Raw genomic sequence first — 16,358 nt, forward strand, 5'->3', positions numbered from 1 at the left:
AAAAGACATGAGTTACGTATTGAACCCTCCTTTTAGTTTAATATTCCTTGTCACATCTGCAACATCACATTTTGGAATGCAGCTTTGTTTAATATATGCAAATATGTTAGTCTTGACTACTTTGGCACAAACCTGGTGTGCTGTGATGGTAGCTTCTGTGACTTTGTCTTTTGTCTGTAAAGTGTCTCTTCATCACTGAGAAACATCTTTGCTTAGGCAAAGTATAACTGTTGCATGTTTCTTTTTTCAAAAAAAGATGTAAGGAAAAATCTTAGTTCACATGGATATCAAAATGTCCTGCTCTTTCAACACCTGTTATCTTTATTAAAGTTATATATTTGACTAGGGCTTTGAATAAGAAATAGGAAATGATGATAAGGCAAATACCAATATATTTGGCAAAAGCATATTATTGATACGCTGTAACTAAAGAGGCAGATGGTTTGGCACAATCATAAGAAATCACTCATAATTTCACTCCAGAATGTTATGGATTATTGCAGAAGAGAGGATTTTTTTTAACAAAAGGAGATTCGGATATAAAATGATGTTGCTTACGATTTTTATTCCAGACTTTAAAAGTCAACATACTGTAGAGTTTTGTGAGTATGAAACAAGATACCCTGCCTTTCAAGAAAAGGCTGGATGAGATTCTTAAAACAATAATCTCAGTAAACTGTAACAGTAACTACCAAACAGGCTCCTGGGGTTGCTTCCTTCTTTTCATTTATTCCTTTTCCTAAGTCCATTTGTTACATCTCAGTAAATACAACAGTGCCTTTGAATCACTTTTGTCTGTATTATTTGACAAATCTGATGTCACTGAGTAACAAGAGCCAGTTTACATTGTCAACCTACAGGTTAGTCGCTTTTAAACAGTAGTGGCTATGAAACAGGGACCTTATCCAGGCAGGGGAGGACCATATATCATTGACTGTTAGCAACAATAAAAAACACGATTCAATAAATGTATCAGCAGAGACTTTTAAAATTTAGTGCTGTTGATTTTAATCAAAACCAAATCCATGATCCCCAAACCCATATTGCTCACACATTTAACCACATTTCTCCAGGCTCTCCAGAGACAAATGGAAACGTAGCATTAGCTTGTACACTGTTAAAAAATGCATTAGCTAAGAAGGATGAACTGAATTTTCCCATTGTAGGACAACCTGATAATTAAACATTCATAATGGTGTCTGCCTGTTCATTAGTGGGATCTCATATTGGATACTTCTCACTGGTAGTCATTGAAGGAATGATTTATATGTCTGTGAAAAGCCAAGTAACGGGAGGGGTTCTGTGCGGTTCCATGTGTTATCCATTGATTTAAAGGAAGGGAAGTCTCTACAGACCATACAGCTCTTGTAAATGGTCCTGTAATGTGAAACATGTTGATCTGACAAGAATCAAGACAGTCATAAAAGCTTGTAGCATCAGAGTAACTTGTCCCAGCTCAGACATGTGACATGAGTTCTTAACTTTCTTTGGGACTGAGCCATTGAACAGCAGATAAAAAGGGGTTCTGCTCCAAGCCACACTGCAGTTAAAATCTTACATATGCTTGCCTCAACTGCCTTCCCCCTTTCACGTTATCTCTTACAAATTGAGTATTTAGGTCTGTTTGTGAGCTGCAACTCCTATTAATAGCCTGTTCTCAAAATCATTTTTTTCTTTTTTTTTATTACTCCCCTAAATATAGCTGGTGAATGAAAGCTGGCAGGCATTTTTTTCCTGCAATTAGAAGTTGGCGTGACTGCGGATTCAGCCTAACATGAAAGCCCCATTGTCTGTGAAAAGCACCGAACCGACCCCTAATTGGCTCTCTTACCCACTCCCTCCATGGGCAGGAGACCGCACAGTTTCATTTAACTATCTCTTTAAAACAGAGCAAGAAAGAACCAGACGAGACACTCGAAACATTAAAACTTATTTCGATGCCTTTTTTTTTGAAAAATTGAATTTAATATGAAAGGCAGACCTGTTTCTTATTAAACGTTAGAGGAGTGTGTGTGTGTGTGTGGAGGGGGGGGCTCTTCAGTCAAGTGCTACAAAATTATTAAATGTAGCCCAGTCTTGGTTATCAGCTTATGATGAAAGGTGCTCTGATTGGCTGCTTTAAAGATCCAGCTGACATTTGTTAATCTGTGACACTTTTGAAGCTATTGTGAGGCCGAACCACACTGTAACTGCTTCACACGTGCAGAGTATGGTGCTATAATTCAGGTGGGGGCTGATGTCAATCTTTAAATGACAGAAGGTTCAGTTCAAGCCCAGAATGACACATAAATATCGGAGATGGCTTTGGGAAAGCTGTTATCTGTTCACATATACTGTATAAGGGGACATGAGAGGATGGAAATACTGTATGTCAGTGGTCCATTAATTCAAGTCCTAGAGCAGAACACCTTTTCCTTTTTTGTTGACAATCTGTTTATACAGCAATCTGCTTCTACAACAAAACATAAAGAAGTACAATTTTTTATGCTCTCTTTTGAAAAACTGGTTTTTATTCTTGTAGACAGAAAACTTTACATTGTAATTATGCACCTCATTGTTGATGTGCAAAGAATCTATAATCTGTTTCCCCTTTACTTTGCAGCACTTAGGTCACAGAGCAGTTGGATCATAGTTCCTACTAAAAGCAAGATACTCGTACCATTACAAATATTTGTATAGTTACAAACCTTTGCAAAATTATAATGTAAATATATAGGTATGTAAGATCATTCTTATCTGAGAGGTAGTACATGTGTATCTAGGTGTAAATGTGAAATAAAAGGTATATTCTCACATGCTTTAAAATAAAGGTCAGCAAAATGTCTGTTTCACATTTATGGATCAGTAAATGTAAATAAAAGGGATTTTTTTTATTTACAAAGATAAAGACACCTAGCAAAATAAACTTTAGTGTAGTGATGGGTTCATAACATGGGGATTTGATCTGGGTATAAAAAAGTCAGGTAGTACTGGAACTACGTCCTATACAACATTCAAAGAACTGGTGGACTGGATTTTAGACATAGTGAACTCAAGACTGAAAACAGGAAATGTTTCCATTAAGGCAGTTTTCTGTGGTAAATGTACTTTACCATAGATTGTTTTGTGCTTCTGTCTTAGTGGGGTTTCCTATAGTTTCACTACAATGTACCATGGTTAAACCACAATCAAACAAAAAGTCTTAGTTTAAAAAGGGCCCATGAGATTCTTCAAGAAACATGATAGTTTTGATAGGTTTCTTAAACCAATAACCCTTGCATACTCAACAAACAGGAATGTTGAAAAGCCACCACTTTATTTGCAAACATTTGAATAGTGATGTTCGCCTTGCTGTCTTCATTAACTCTAGAAGGATGTCCTGAGACTAAATGACCAAAGAGCTCGTAAATGTCGAAACGTTGACATTGCTCTCGGATACTTCTGAAATAAATATTGGCTACACAATTAAAAATGCAAAAAAAGAGTGATTTATTTATCCAGACCATTTAAAAAAAACATACTGGCCAGTACTGAAGACTAATATTGTATTCAATATTGTACAATACTACCCAGGGGTTTTACCAGAAATTGTTATTCTGATTTCAATTTTAAGGCAAAATTGTCTTGTTTCAAAATAGTTTATAAGTTTTTTAGTCCAAAAGAAAAGTTCCCCTACCTCTTACAAGCTTCAGAATTAAAGTCCAACAGCACATACATTTGTAGACAATTTTAAGTGACCAGCAAAACATGAAGCCCAGTGCAGTAAATTATTATGGATTATTCTTCAGCATTTGTGCATGTTATCCTGAAGGTGCAGCAAACAGGTCTGGTCAGGTTAGGAAAGCAGGGTCTGTACTTGCTGTGGAGATCTGTGCAGAACAGTTTCGGGATCCTTGTACTGGTTTACTGGGTTGGTGATGGCGGTGTGTACCTCGCTGTAGGCACAGCACACCAGCTCTGTGGACTGCTTGAATATTTGCTCCCTGAAAACAAGGAAACATTTCATTCCTCACTGGCAATTCACTGGCAGCATAAACATTTTCTGGAAATGCACCACAAGTTATAGAGGCACAGAGCGATCACTGCATAAATTGGACAGCTTGGAATTTTTTTTTACCCAAAGTAGAAACATACCTTTCAGGATCTTCTAGAAGGCTAGGGATAAAGTCAAGAACTTTTGCATTCCTACCATTTTTTGTTTGTTGTTGTGATTAGAAGAGTGCCTTTGTACAGTAGGTTGCCTTCTTATTTAAAATGTGGAAATAAAAAGATGTTGAAAAAAACAATTATTGTCAGAGTAAGCTCTCATGTAAAAGAAGGAAAAAACAAAAATCCCAAAACAACAGATTTTTCATCATGTCAAAAGTTTTAAATATGATGAAAATGGAAAGTTTATTTTTGTAATCAATATTGGGTAAGTCTGTATTGAACTTTCCTTGATTTTGGCCAATTCACCATTTATATTACCAAAGACATGCTGAAGGACCTGTGGCATTGATAACATAGTCTCTACTTTTGGTATACATTGTGGTAAAAAAGGACAGTACCTTCTTTACTGTAATTCCCACTATAATGTCTTGTTCTAAATTTTCTGGTCCAGAGTGCCACCTACAGCTCCCCCAGCACCATATTCACTAGAAACCTGATTTTTCTTAATCATCTCTCTTGAAGCAATGAGAGAAACTAGACAAAGAAATCTGCAAAAATCAACGACAGAACACTGGTACTTTCTTGGTCAGGTGCAAAAACTCTCCAAAAGAAGAAAAACTATGACTTTATGGGGTGGTGCCTCAGTCTTTTTTTAAGCTCTTTGTATGTTCGGACATGCTTCAAAGTCAAGCCTTCAAACATTTTGTCTCCTAAGTTTCTAAATCTATCAACAAGTGAGGCAAAGACCTATTGCAGATGCGCAGGGAATGAAGCCTTTTTGTCAGGTACTGTATAGAACGGTAGTTAAGGATTCATTTTTCGAAATGCCAAAGACTAAAGGCAGTGTTTACAGTATGAAGATTATAAAAAAACATTTCTTATGCTACTGTACATAACCTGAGAAAATTTCAAAAGATTATCTCCTTAATTTTCCACTGAAATTGAAAAACAAATTTATAGTTTAAACTTATACAACTGTACCATAAAATGAAAGGGTTTACACACACATATATATATGTGCAGATGAGAACATCAGGTACAAAAAAATTAGTCTTACCCTTTCCTTTAAAAATGTTTGGGTTATTACATAACAAAATCCAACATAAAACATTTACAGATACGATGTTAGGGAAGTTGGTTGTGGACTCTGTGAACTGAATTTTAAGCACAAATAAGTTATATATATATATTACATTTATACAGAAGTTATTTTATGGAATTATCCAATGGTTGACCAGGTACTGTATACTGTAGGTACCTATACAGTACCTGGGCAACCACTGGATAATTTTCATAAAATATTAATCTAAATGTGATATTTCTCTACAACAGAGCAGTGCATATAGGGAAGGGGCAATATGGATCAGCCTTGTATACATTTAGATTTAGGCCTCTAAATGACATAATGGCAAGCGCCTACAGTTACTGTCTATATTGGGTGTCTCCAACCTGATCCATAAGAGTCACGGACTAGCAGACTGCTGTACATCACCACTAAACCACCCATTTCTAAAGATACTATACATCATAAATTGCATTATAATCAATTAAGCAGGTGATTACTTAAAAAGAAATTCCAGATCATCTGAGACCAACATACTAGATGCAGGTATGGCATTCTAGGTTTCAGTATAGGAAATCGTTGCCAAAAGGTGTTTGCTCCAATCTTTTTTGAGAGTTTCTCTGGTCACCTATGCTCTGGTACCAATTAAAGGAATACAGAGGGTGAAATCCAGACACGACACTATATTTATTTCTGTACTAACGAACAGCTCTCAAAACAGGGTTCTGGGTCTTAAAAGAATCTTATTAAACACACTTTTTCCTTTCACAGTAAAATTAGTCTATAATTTATCTACAGCAAGCTAACTGGTTTAGCAAAACACAGCTGTAAGAATGGTGGCGCAGTGGTTAGCATTGTTGCCTCATAGCACTAGTCCTGGGTTCAAATCCTGACCTTGGGCACTATTTGTGTGGATTTTGTATGCTCTCTCCATGTTCACATGGGTTTCTGATAAATGAACAGATGACTTAATTCTTTAATAATTTACAGGTGTTCACAGGTTTTGGAAACAGGTGGCCTACTGTACTGGACTAACTGGATTAGAGCCCTATAGGAGAAAGGCTGGAGAGCACTAGTTTATACTTACCTCACTGTTAGTAAAACAATCTTGTGCATTTTGTGAAAGGATAACTGAATTAAAACAAAGTGTGTTTTAAATGGGCTGTAATCATATACATAAACCTGTTGCTTTTGAGATACACATATATGCTATATATACAGTACAATACATATACTGAGCTGCTGATGGAGTAGAAGTGGAGATGTGCTATTGTTTTGTCATGATGAAATAAAATTATTGAATCAATTCAACCCTGTAATTGTAAGTGTAACCCTGTAGGTGCCACTGTATGGCAGTGTTTCCCTATCTTTGTACCAGGCACACTGTTTTTGTTTTGCTGATGTGTTTTGCTGCTTCCATGCTCAATTAGAACTAACGTCTTAAATTGTTTTTAAGCCCTTATACTGTCAAGTTCTGGCTATACTGAACATAAGAAAGGTTATAAAGGAGAGGAGGCCATTCAGCCCGTCTACACAGAACACAGCTCGAAATTTTCAGCAGCTGAACAGTGAAGTTAAAAAAAAATCAAATCAGCAAGTTACTGTTTCAACAAAATTGTGAGAACCTTGAACATGTTATTTTTGATTTAACATAGTACTTGGCAGTCTGAGAGCCGAAAATGATAACATAGTTTCTAATTGAACAAGTTTTTTACTAAAATGAAGCATTAAAAGAGGTAACAGACAGTTCAGTTGAAACCAAAGCCAGAACAGGCAGAGTTTTGTAAAGTTCAGTATTGGAAATCATTGCCGAAAGGGTTTGTTCTGATTTTTTTTTAGGGTTTCTCTTTTTGCCCATGCTCAAGTGTTAATTACAGGAGTACACAGAAGGTGAAATCCAGATACAACACTATCTTCAGTTCTGTATTAACAAACAGCTCCCAAAACAGAGAATCTATGGGCACTTTTTAATGTCTAAAAAGAATCTAATGAAACCTTTTTTTTCCCTTTCACAGAAAAAAATTGATCTATTGTAGATCAGAAAGCTAACTAGCTTTATTAAAACACAGTTTTAAGTATGGGTGGCATGGAGGCACAGTGGTTAGCATCACTGCCTTGCAGCACTGGGGCCCTGGGATCAAATCCTGACCCTGGATGCTCTCTGCATGGAGTTTGTACTGTATGTTTTTTCCAAGTTCACGTGAATTTCCTTCCACAGTCAAAAAACATACTGGTAGTTTAACTGGTTTCTGGGAAAATTGGCCCTTGTTTTGAGTGTGTGTCTGCCCTGCAATGGACTGGTCCGAGCCATATTTGCCTCTGGGATAGGCTCCAGTTCTCCCCTGACCTGAGTGGGAAGAAGCAGTTAGAAAATGTATGGATGGAGTTTGAAATACAGTACAAATCCAAGGAATTAAACTGGAAGACAATGGAACCCTAGCTGCATTACAGGGTGACTGCAGCTGCTAGAGAAGAGACTTAGTTTCCTAAAGTAATTTTACGTTAGGCCACAAGTTTACAAGTTGCTTTCCATATCAAACTGATTAAAAGTGACTGAGAATAGCTACGGTGCTTATTTTATTGCAAAATTAATCTATACGTCTAATGCCGATAACTGAATGGAAGTCTTTCACAAGAATGTGACGGTTTAAAAAAGAAAAAAATAATTAGAGGACTTAAATACATTTGAATAACTTGGAAGAATAAAATTTATACCACAGGAGCCACAACAATAGCACTGACAGACATTTCCCACACCCCCTGAGTGTCATGGCTTTTTACAGCTCTTTAATACAACTTTTACAAGCATGAAACGCTACGTCTGTTGTGGGAACCCAGGCGGATTCGGCCCCAGTTCACAAGAATTGGCCATTGATGACTGTTTCAGTCACTTCGCTCTTTGCTAGTTGGTAAACTGGGCTTTGATGTCCATGCTTCAAATACAACAATGCTGTATGTTTTATGGTCACATAAGGGAGTTTTTTTTCTTGTTTTTGTATTGCACATGGACCATGTGCCAAGCAGTGCATGGCTTAGTGGCTACAGGCGGCAAACAGCACGATCTTCGTTCCAGAGTATTAAAAATGGAACAAAATATTTGTACTGCCTAAGATTCCAAGAGCAAACAAGGCTATTGAAGCTAACAATTTTAGATTTATTACAAAATCCAAAGGGAAAAACCAAACAACAACATCTTAAATAACTTCAAAGAGTGCAGGATGACACCTGAAGGCAAAGTACCTTTAAACCCAATCAGGTGGCACAAATTAAAGCATAAATTTCTTACAGTTAACCACTGGGGGGCAGAGTCAAGTAGCAGTTGGGACTATATGGTCCCATTACCAGAGAGCTGTGGGTTAAAATCCCATATGTGGACATGCTATATCTTTGAGCAAGGTACTCTACCATGATTGTTCCAGTTCATAAAGGTATACAAATGGATATCTACATTTAAATTGAGATAATCCAGAAGCAGATTTATGTTCTAGGTCTACTTAACACTACAGAACCTGGCATAAACTTTAGGGTTGTGAGCCATGCAGGTTTAGCAATACAAAACTATTGAGCTCTGTTACACAGGCTGAAAAAAACTTTCAACTAACAGTAACACAGCTGCCATTATTTGCTAGAGCTAATAAGTAATGATGCCAGTCACATGTTGCAGCTATTCACTGATTTATCAGGAGCATATTTAGATACAAAAGCACTGCACTCAACATACTGCAAGAGACAAATGTACTGTAAGTGTTTTGTGATCCTCAAATGATTTTTAATGCCCACATACCAAATAAATACATACACATATAACAAGCTTCTAATGTACAAGTTTACACCTCTGTTTTCTTCACGGTATCTTTTCTTAATCATGACCGTACTGGAAAATCATTAATGAACAACATAATCAAAAGACATTTACTGTATACATAGCTGTAGGTTTCATATTTGTTTGAAATTTTAGAAGAAAATACAGTGCAAGCTTTGGGGTTTTAAAACTTTGAACGGATTTGTGTCACAGCTGTAATCAGTTCTAAGGGGTGAAGAACGATTAAAATGAGCAAGTCAACATAAACCCATTAGATTTAGACTAAGCCCTGTTTTACTATGGAATTCTATGCCCTGCAAAAAAACTGTATATATTTATAGCACAAATCACGATAACACCCTCAATGGTAAGGTGAAGTACAAGTCTGTATTTTTCTTGAAGGACAGTAAAATGCATTCAAGAACTATAAAGAATTATTTTTATTTCCAACAAAAGAATAGTAATATTTATTTAAAATATATATGTTCTACAACTAAATCTGCTGCTTTTTGGTCTGTAATTTATTTTTGTAACATTTAGAAACCCAGCTAATGACCACTTTCTTCTTAAAGTGTTGTGGCCACCCCATGCCTTCTTTAAAATTGGTTTGATCTCCTTAGTCCTTATTAGATTTCTCTGCCTGTGCTCACACTGTTGTACCAGAGACTAGGACTGCCCTATTGACGTTCTCGTAAAAAACACAAGCGAATGAAACAGTCTAAGCCTTTGTGCTTGTTTTAATTACTTTTTTTTTTTGCTTTGAGCAGCTGTCTTTGGAGTCAACAATAAAAAAAGTATAGTTTGTCTTTTAATCATACATGCAAAGTAGATTCTGAAATATGTCTTTCTAAACTGCTGCTCAAGCACTCTTTTTCTTAGCCTGTTCCTTGCACTGTTTCATCTTAACAGATTTTACTTTCTGCTGTTTGCTGTACTATGTAAATGAGACTTTTGAGTTAAACAGTCTTATGTAGAAAATTTGTATCTCGCTAATACATCTATATCTCTTTATTGTCATAGTGTGTACCTTATGTTTATACTGTATATGATAAAAAATAAAATCAATAAAACCCCAAATATGGTAAGCCTAAGCCACTGTGTGAAAAAATCATAAAAAAACAATACAACTGGTGCAGCAATTTCTCACTTCTCTACCTGAATTGCTTGGAAGACAGGCCAACATCAGACCTGGGACCCCCAGAGGTTTATTTTCTCCCACGGGGAGCTTGTGTTTTCCTCCCCTCTGTGCCTACAGTCAACTATCGCTATACTGTTAACTGCAGTATAATTCTGTAAAGGGTTCTGTGGCAGACAGTTGTGAAGGACACTATAGCAAATATAAGCTGCTGTAAAACGGGCTGCCAGCACAATATTAAAACTAGTTAATTACAAGATAAAATCAGCTGCTGTTTCAACTAGTTTGAAATCATATACATTTCTAAATGATAATTAAATGAATATTTTGAACACACTTCAGGACATATTCATAAAATGTGTGATCTAAATTTTAATGCAACTGTGCATCCTTACGAAATATGCATTGTTCATTTAAAAGCACATCTACAATAACACTTAAAAATCATTTCCCATGTGTATGCGTTGTGTTGTATAGGAGACTGATGTAATGTGTAGCAATGAAGCATTAAAATGTTTACCATACATAATTTATTATGTTGAGAATTTGTCATTTGTAGGAAGAGACACGGTTTAATGCAGACTTTCAAAAGTTTGTTGTTCATATCTGCTCTCGGCCTTAAATTGAGCTGGTATTTTATTTTTCACAGGCTTGTGTCCATTTCAACTGGCACCTGTTGGCAAGTAGCATTTTAAAAGAGACATTCGTAAATACTGAAAAACGTTCTTAAGGGAAAGTGCCATGTAAAAACCACAAAGCCCTGATAAAAAAAAATATTTGAAAGGATCAGTTCAAAGATATAAGACAGACCTCAGAGAACATTTGTACTCACTTTAGTGTTGCACTGAGGAGAAAATTCAGTTGCGGCATCAGCAAAGAATCAGGAGACGCCAGGTAGCGATCAAACTGAGCCTATCGATGGACATAAAAACATCATTGAGTACACTACAGTGGCCTGAAAAGAGTAAACAGACAAAGTTGTTTAGAAAGGACACTTGTATAAAAAAACTGCTCTCGTACAAAAGCAGCCTGAGCTCCGATGAGAAAATATATGTTGTACTGACCATTGCGGCTTTCAGAGAAGAGCAGTCCATGCTGGGAACGTTCACAAGAGGTCCCTGAAAGACAAAAAAAAGTTTGTCTTCAAATTGGCGACACCAATACTCATGATCTACAGTGTAGCTGGTTTCTGAGTTATTCCTCTAAGAACTCCAGGCTTCCAATTAAAACCAACAGAGGCCAGTTTCACAAAGACGGTCTGGCTCTTAGTGGGCTGCTAGCCTTCAAAAAAAAAATTCAGTTGGCTGTTTTCCCCTCTTTTAACAAAAGCCTCTACTTTAAAAGAGAATGATGCACTTCAGCAGAAATGGACTTGACTTTTTTGAAATGTGGAAATATTTCCTTATTTCTAATTTTCTTTCTCTTCTAACTGGACTGATCAAACTAACACTAAGTAGAGCTTTGTGAATACTGCCCCAGTCTAGCATTGATAGAAAAAGAAAGACTGAAGATACATTCTTCAGATACACTAGAGGTTATAAAAGGAGGCTAAATCAAGACTTACTTGTGCAACACTTCAGATTCTTTATTGTTTAATTGCATGGAGATACACCTAAACAGACAGAGGGAAAGCAGTCCTATTTATCAGAAAACTTATTAGATGCAGGTCTTTATAGAAGTACAGTAGGTGCACTCTCCCTACTCCTCCATTAAGGACCTGATTCAAACTAGTAGCACATACAGTACGAAGCACACAGATAATTGGAGTTGTGGATCTGTTGCTTTGTCACTCTCCCTGAAGCACCAGTGGAGTACCAATCATACTTCTAGTAATATTATATTCAGTCTCTTTGATCCTGATTATAGCAGGCTGTGAAGAGTAAAGATTACAAGTATTCAATATTCCAAAAGGTATGGACAAAATCAAAGAGCTGATCAACTGAGGATGCTCTCTAAGGTTTATTTCTTCTTCTCCAGATGGAAACCTCATGTCTGATTCTGATTATGAACCATCCTGTAGTATCAGTTATATGGGGTCAGTCCTTTCCAGAGATCTACAGACCTGGAAATACTTTTGAAGGGTAAGGTGCATATTTACAGAAAAGTGAAAATGCTGAAATAATTTGTTTTGTTGAAAAATAAAAGGCTGTTGCACAATGTGATTGGTTTCCCGACAACAAATTTAACTGTAACAAATCAGCACACTGCCTGTGCAAGTACAAGCAGGAATACAACTATACTATTACATTATAACTTTACATTAAATACTCATTTAAAATACTGTACTTCAGGGCTAATACTGAAAGGACCAATATTAAAAGAAAAACTCCAAAACACAAGTAAAACGTAGAAAAGCTGTATCATCGAGACACCAAAAAACAGGCAACCTATGTACCATGGGATTCTTCAAATAAAAAGCTGAATGGAATCCTTCAATAAATAAGCCTCAACACCCATACAAATCAAGATAGGCCAAATAGCCTCCTCTCTTTATTAACTTATCCAAAGATTTTACATTCAATCCACATTCCCATTGAACAGAAACTCCTATAGCCAAAATGTTTTGTCTACTTCATAAGAAAGCTTCTGACTGGAAATATTTATGAAGGCATATACACAATCTAAAAATACCATAAAAGCACAAATAAAGTAGAAATAAGTGCAGCATTTCTAAAACAGGTATAATGTGTTCAGAGCAATGTGGTGTAACCTTAGATAACAGTGTCCGCATTTCATACAGACACTTTTTATCTCGATTTGTCCTTGTTGAATTAACTTTTATGTTAAACCATAACGAGAATTGTACGTTCAAATCTCATTAAAGCCTTCCATGTTCAAACTGAAATGGTTTTCTTACATGGACATTTTCCATATAAATCGAGAGCCTTTGTTCTTGTACTAGCCTAATAGCACAGCGCGTTAAACATCCTAAGTTCACTTATTGATTTATTAATTTACTAGACAATAAACATCTCCAAGTGTCAAGATTTCCAAGAAAAAGGGGGATACTTTAGGCTGCCATTAAAACTCATCAATGTCTTTAGAGCACTCTTAAAATGGAGACAGATATCATATCATAACAGTAACCTACAGAGAAACCTTTAACCAATAACAGTTAAGAGCAAATAATATGGTTCTTGGTCTCCATCTCCTCTGAACATTATATTTTACTTTCAAACTATGTGTCTGCAGTGTGCTTTTTATTGTAACCTTGTGGACTCAACCCCTTCTGCGGAGGAACAAAACCAGAGGATTCATAGACCCTCAAGGTCTTCAGTATGAGATTCTTCTTAATTTGTTAAAGATCAATGCACACAATTCCCAGGACCTTCAGGGTGATTCGTGTGCCTTAAATACAACTGTTCCAACAATTATCTCTAATGAAAAATCTGCTATCTTGGCCATTTCAGCCTTTAAGCACAAATGTACTTCAAGGAATAATTTTCAGCACCTTTTGTGCTCTGCCCCTCAAATTATTAAAGCTGTGATCAGAGTATCCTAGTATTGGCTCATTATATGACTTTTAAGTTCAGAATATCAGTGTCTACTTTATACTATGGACCTGTAAGGAAAACCATGTCAATAAGAGGTTTTGTATTATTATGCACCATATACAGTAGGAGGTTACACAAAACTCTTGCAGGGTAATTACCTATTAACCGACAAATTGCAAAATGAAACTCATAAATGACGCATTATAGGGCTGCTGGAGAAGGGCCTATTCAAACATCGATAATGATTTCCATTCCTAATTTGTTTGAACATTCGCTGGAAAGGTAATTACCCTTTCATGCTGGCTGCTTGAAAAATCACGCTAAGAGTGTTATCTGGGTTAAAATTAGCAGCACACGCCTCAAAGGGAGGTATCTGTACCAGGTGATGAAGAAGCGGTTTTGGAAATCGACTCAAACTACAGTACGTTTCACCTCTGATGCTATTTTTAATTGCTATTAAGAGATGACACTATTTAAAATCACAGAATATTCCAAAAAGGCCCTGATTATAACTGTTTCCCAAACAGTACGATGAATGCCTGGCTACCCACATGGTTTTTAAACTAAACTAACATGGTTTTTAAACTAAAGTAATTAAAAACTGAGCTGCGATTGAGGTGTATAATTGAAGTACTGTCACCCCATGACAGGAACTTATCCGGCTTGGTTGCACACAACCAGTTTCAGTTGAATTCAAGCCTTCTGTCATTCAGCAACACCTTCAGATTAGAGGCTGGAATTAAACCATACTGAACTCGGGGAATGGAAAGACACCCTCTGCCTTTGAATAGACAGACTATCCAGAAGCACTTCTAAGCACTCAAGAGAAAAATACTGTTCTGCAAGACTTAATCATACAGATAGGTAATAACAGCCCACTTTGAAATTGGTGCTACACCTAGCGTTTAGCTTTGTCTAATTCCACTCCCTATTTCAGGAAAATGCCCATTTGCCACTCTTTCTGTGCAAAAGATGCAGAGAAGAGGGTCACTGCCTGCTGTAATCCTTGCCAGTACAACAATGTCAAGAAAAAAGCTGCTCAGCCAGGAAAAGCACAGGCACGGTGACAGCATGCCAAGGAACGAAAGGCATGCCAAGGTCACATACCACTAATAAAAGCTCAGATAGTACCAAAAAAAAACATTGTCACAGCTACTGCCTCAAAACTGACAAAGATGTGTCTGTTTCTCAAAGAGCTAGTCTATCTAATGTGGCGTCTCTTAGTCCAAACCTCTGGGTGGTCTCAAAGGCACTGTGTGCTAGAAAAGATTGGTCTGTCACATTGGGGCCTATAGGGGAAGGACCATTTGTGGTCCTTCAGTAATTTCCACATTTTCCAGGCAAAATTCTCACAGCAGTGAGACCGATATACCACATCAGGTTTTCCACACCCAAAGAAATGCACTGCAATTCATGCAGGTCTGGGTCTCAGTTGCATAGGGGGGTTTAACCAAAGGTCCTGTCCTACATATACTGTATATTAAAAACTAAAGACGGCAGATTCAAGATTGGCCTGCTTTTGAAACTTACCATTCAATATCCTTTCTGATTACTTCAGGACAAGCTAACATAAGACGTGGACCCCCTAGTGAAAACCACTGGATTAGGGGCACAACATGTTGTGGAATGGCAAGGGCCTGCATAGCTGGCTTTAGTACCCAGAAAAATGCTGTTTGTGGTCTCATGCGAGCATGGTGGCACTATCTGAAGTACAGTACACTGTCCCTTTATTTTGTCATAATTGCTATGATTTAAATCCTCACCAGAAAGACCAACTACACATTTCATAACTCATACAGACATTTTGCACTCCCATCTCATTTTACATTCTGGTTCTGGTACTAATGAAACATGCCATTACTGCACTACTGTAGTCATGTGAGCAACTTGGACACCAATGGCAAAAATGCCAGAAAAAGTAATGTCTCAGACATTCAAAGACATACTTTTCTAGAGAACTAAAAGAAGTTAGCTAGTAAGAAAAATCTCAATGATAAAATGACACAAAGCTAACACCAACCTAGCAACAGTCCGGCTGATAATTCTGTTTAAGTCAAAAACCATAGGCTATTGCAGAACATAGGGGAAATTGTCACTAAATGAATAGTAATGACCCAAAAAAATCTGAAACCGATTAATAATAACTGGCAAGTGACAAAATAAAAAAACTCAAGCAGGATCTCAAATGCCTTCAAGTATAGAAGTGATTTAAGTGACATCTGAAAGCAAATGCCTGTAATAATTATTTAAGATTACTTTCCATAAAAAAGAAGTGGATATACTATTTTAATTTAAAACCCATTTGCTGCAGTGGGCTACTTTTGCTCACTAAACTAATCTCATGAAGACATTCAACAACAGAAGTGTACAGTTGAAAGGTCCTTTTGTTCTAAACATAAATCAGCTAAAGTTTATTTGCTTATTTTGAGTCTTTAAAAAGCATTCAAATCATGTACTATCCATTTTTAAACTTTTCAGAAAAGATTTTTTAAACACTTTAAAAACCACAAAATTTATTGATCAGCACAACAGAGCTGTTTTTCGAAGCTCCAAACACGAAGCTGTTAAAAATATAACAAGTAAAGTACAGTTTGTTTTGGCCTGCTGTGTCCTCTTTGAGATTTTCCCTTTGAAGTGGCTTGGGCCTTGCAATGGCGTGATATCATCAGATAGGGTAAATATGGGTGACTGCGGCAGATTGCTTTGAGCCTCATAGACGATTTATTACATTGCAGC

General features: G+C 36.7%; 1 protein-coding gene across 1 annotated transcript in view; it reads right to left on the reverse strand.

Annotated features, from left to right (window-relative positions):
- Positions 1 to 2,478: 2,478 nt before the first annotated feature.
- Positions 2,479 to 16,358, reverse strand: part of cog6 (component of oligomeric golgi complex 6) — a 73,733-nt gene continuing 59,853 nt past the window's right edge. Inside the window, exons 17-19 of the mRNA XM_088639543.1 lie at positions 11,193 to 11,246; positions 10,961 to 11,040; positions 2,479 to 3,962 (exon numbers count right to left, since the gene is read on the reverse strand). Of these exons, the coding sequence (XP_088495669.1) occupies positions 3,815 to 3,962; positions 10,961 to 11,040; positions 11,193 to 11,246 (282 nt within the window). The 3' untranslated portion in view covers positions 2,479 to 3,814. The remainder of the gene's footprint in view (positions 3,963 to 10,960; positions 11,041 to 11,192; positions 11,247 to 16,358) is intronic.

Source organism: Lepisosteus platostomus, chromosome 7 (genome assembly GCF_059453375.1).
Source record: "Lepisosteus platostomus isolate fLepPlt1 chromosome 7, fLepPlt1.hap1, whole genome shotgun sequence".
Lineage (NCBI taxonomy): Eukaryota > Metazoa > Chordata > Actinopteri > Semionotiformes > Lepisosteidae > Lepisosteus > Lepisosteus platostomus.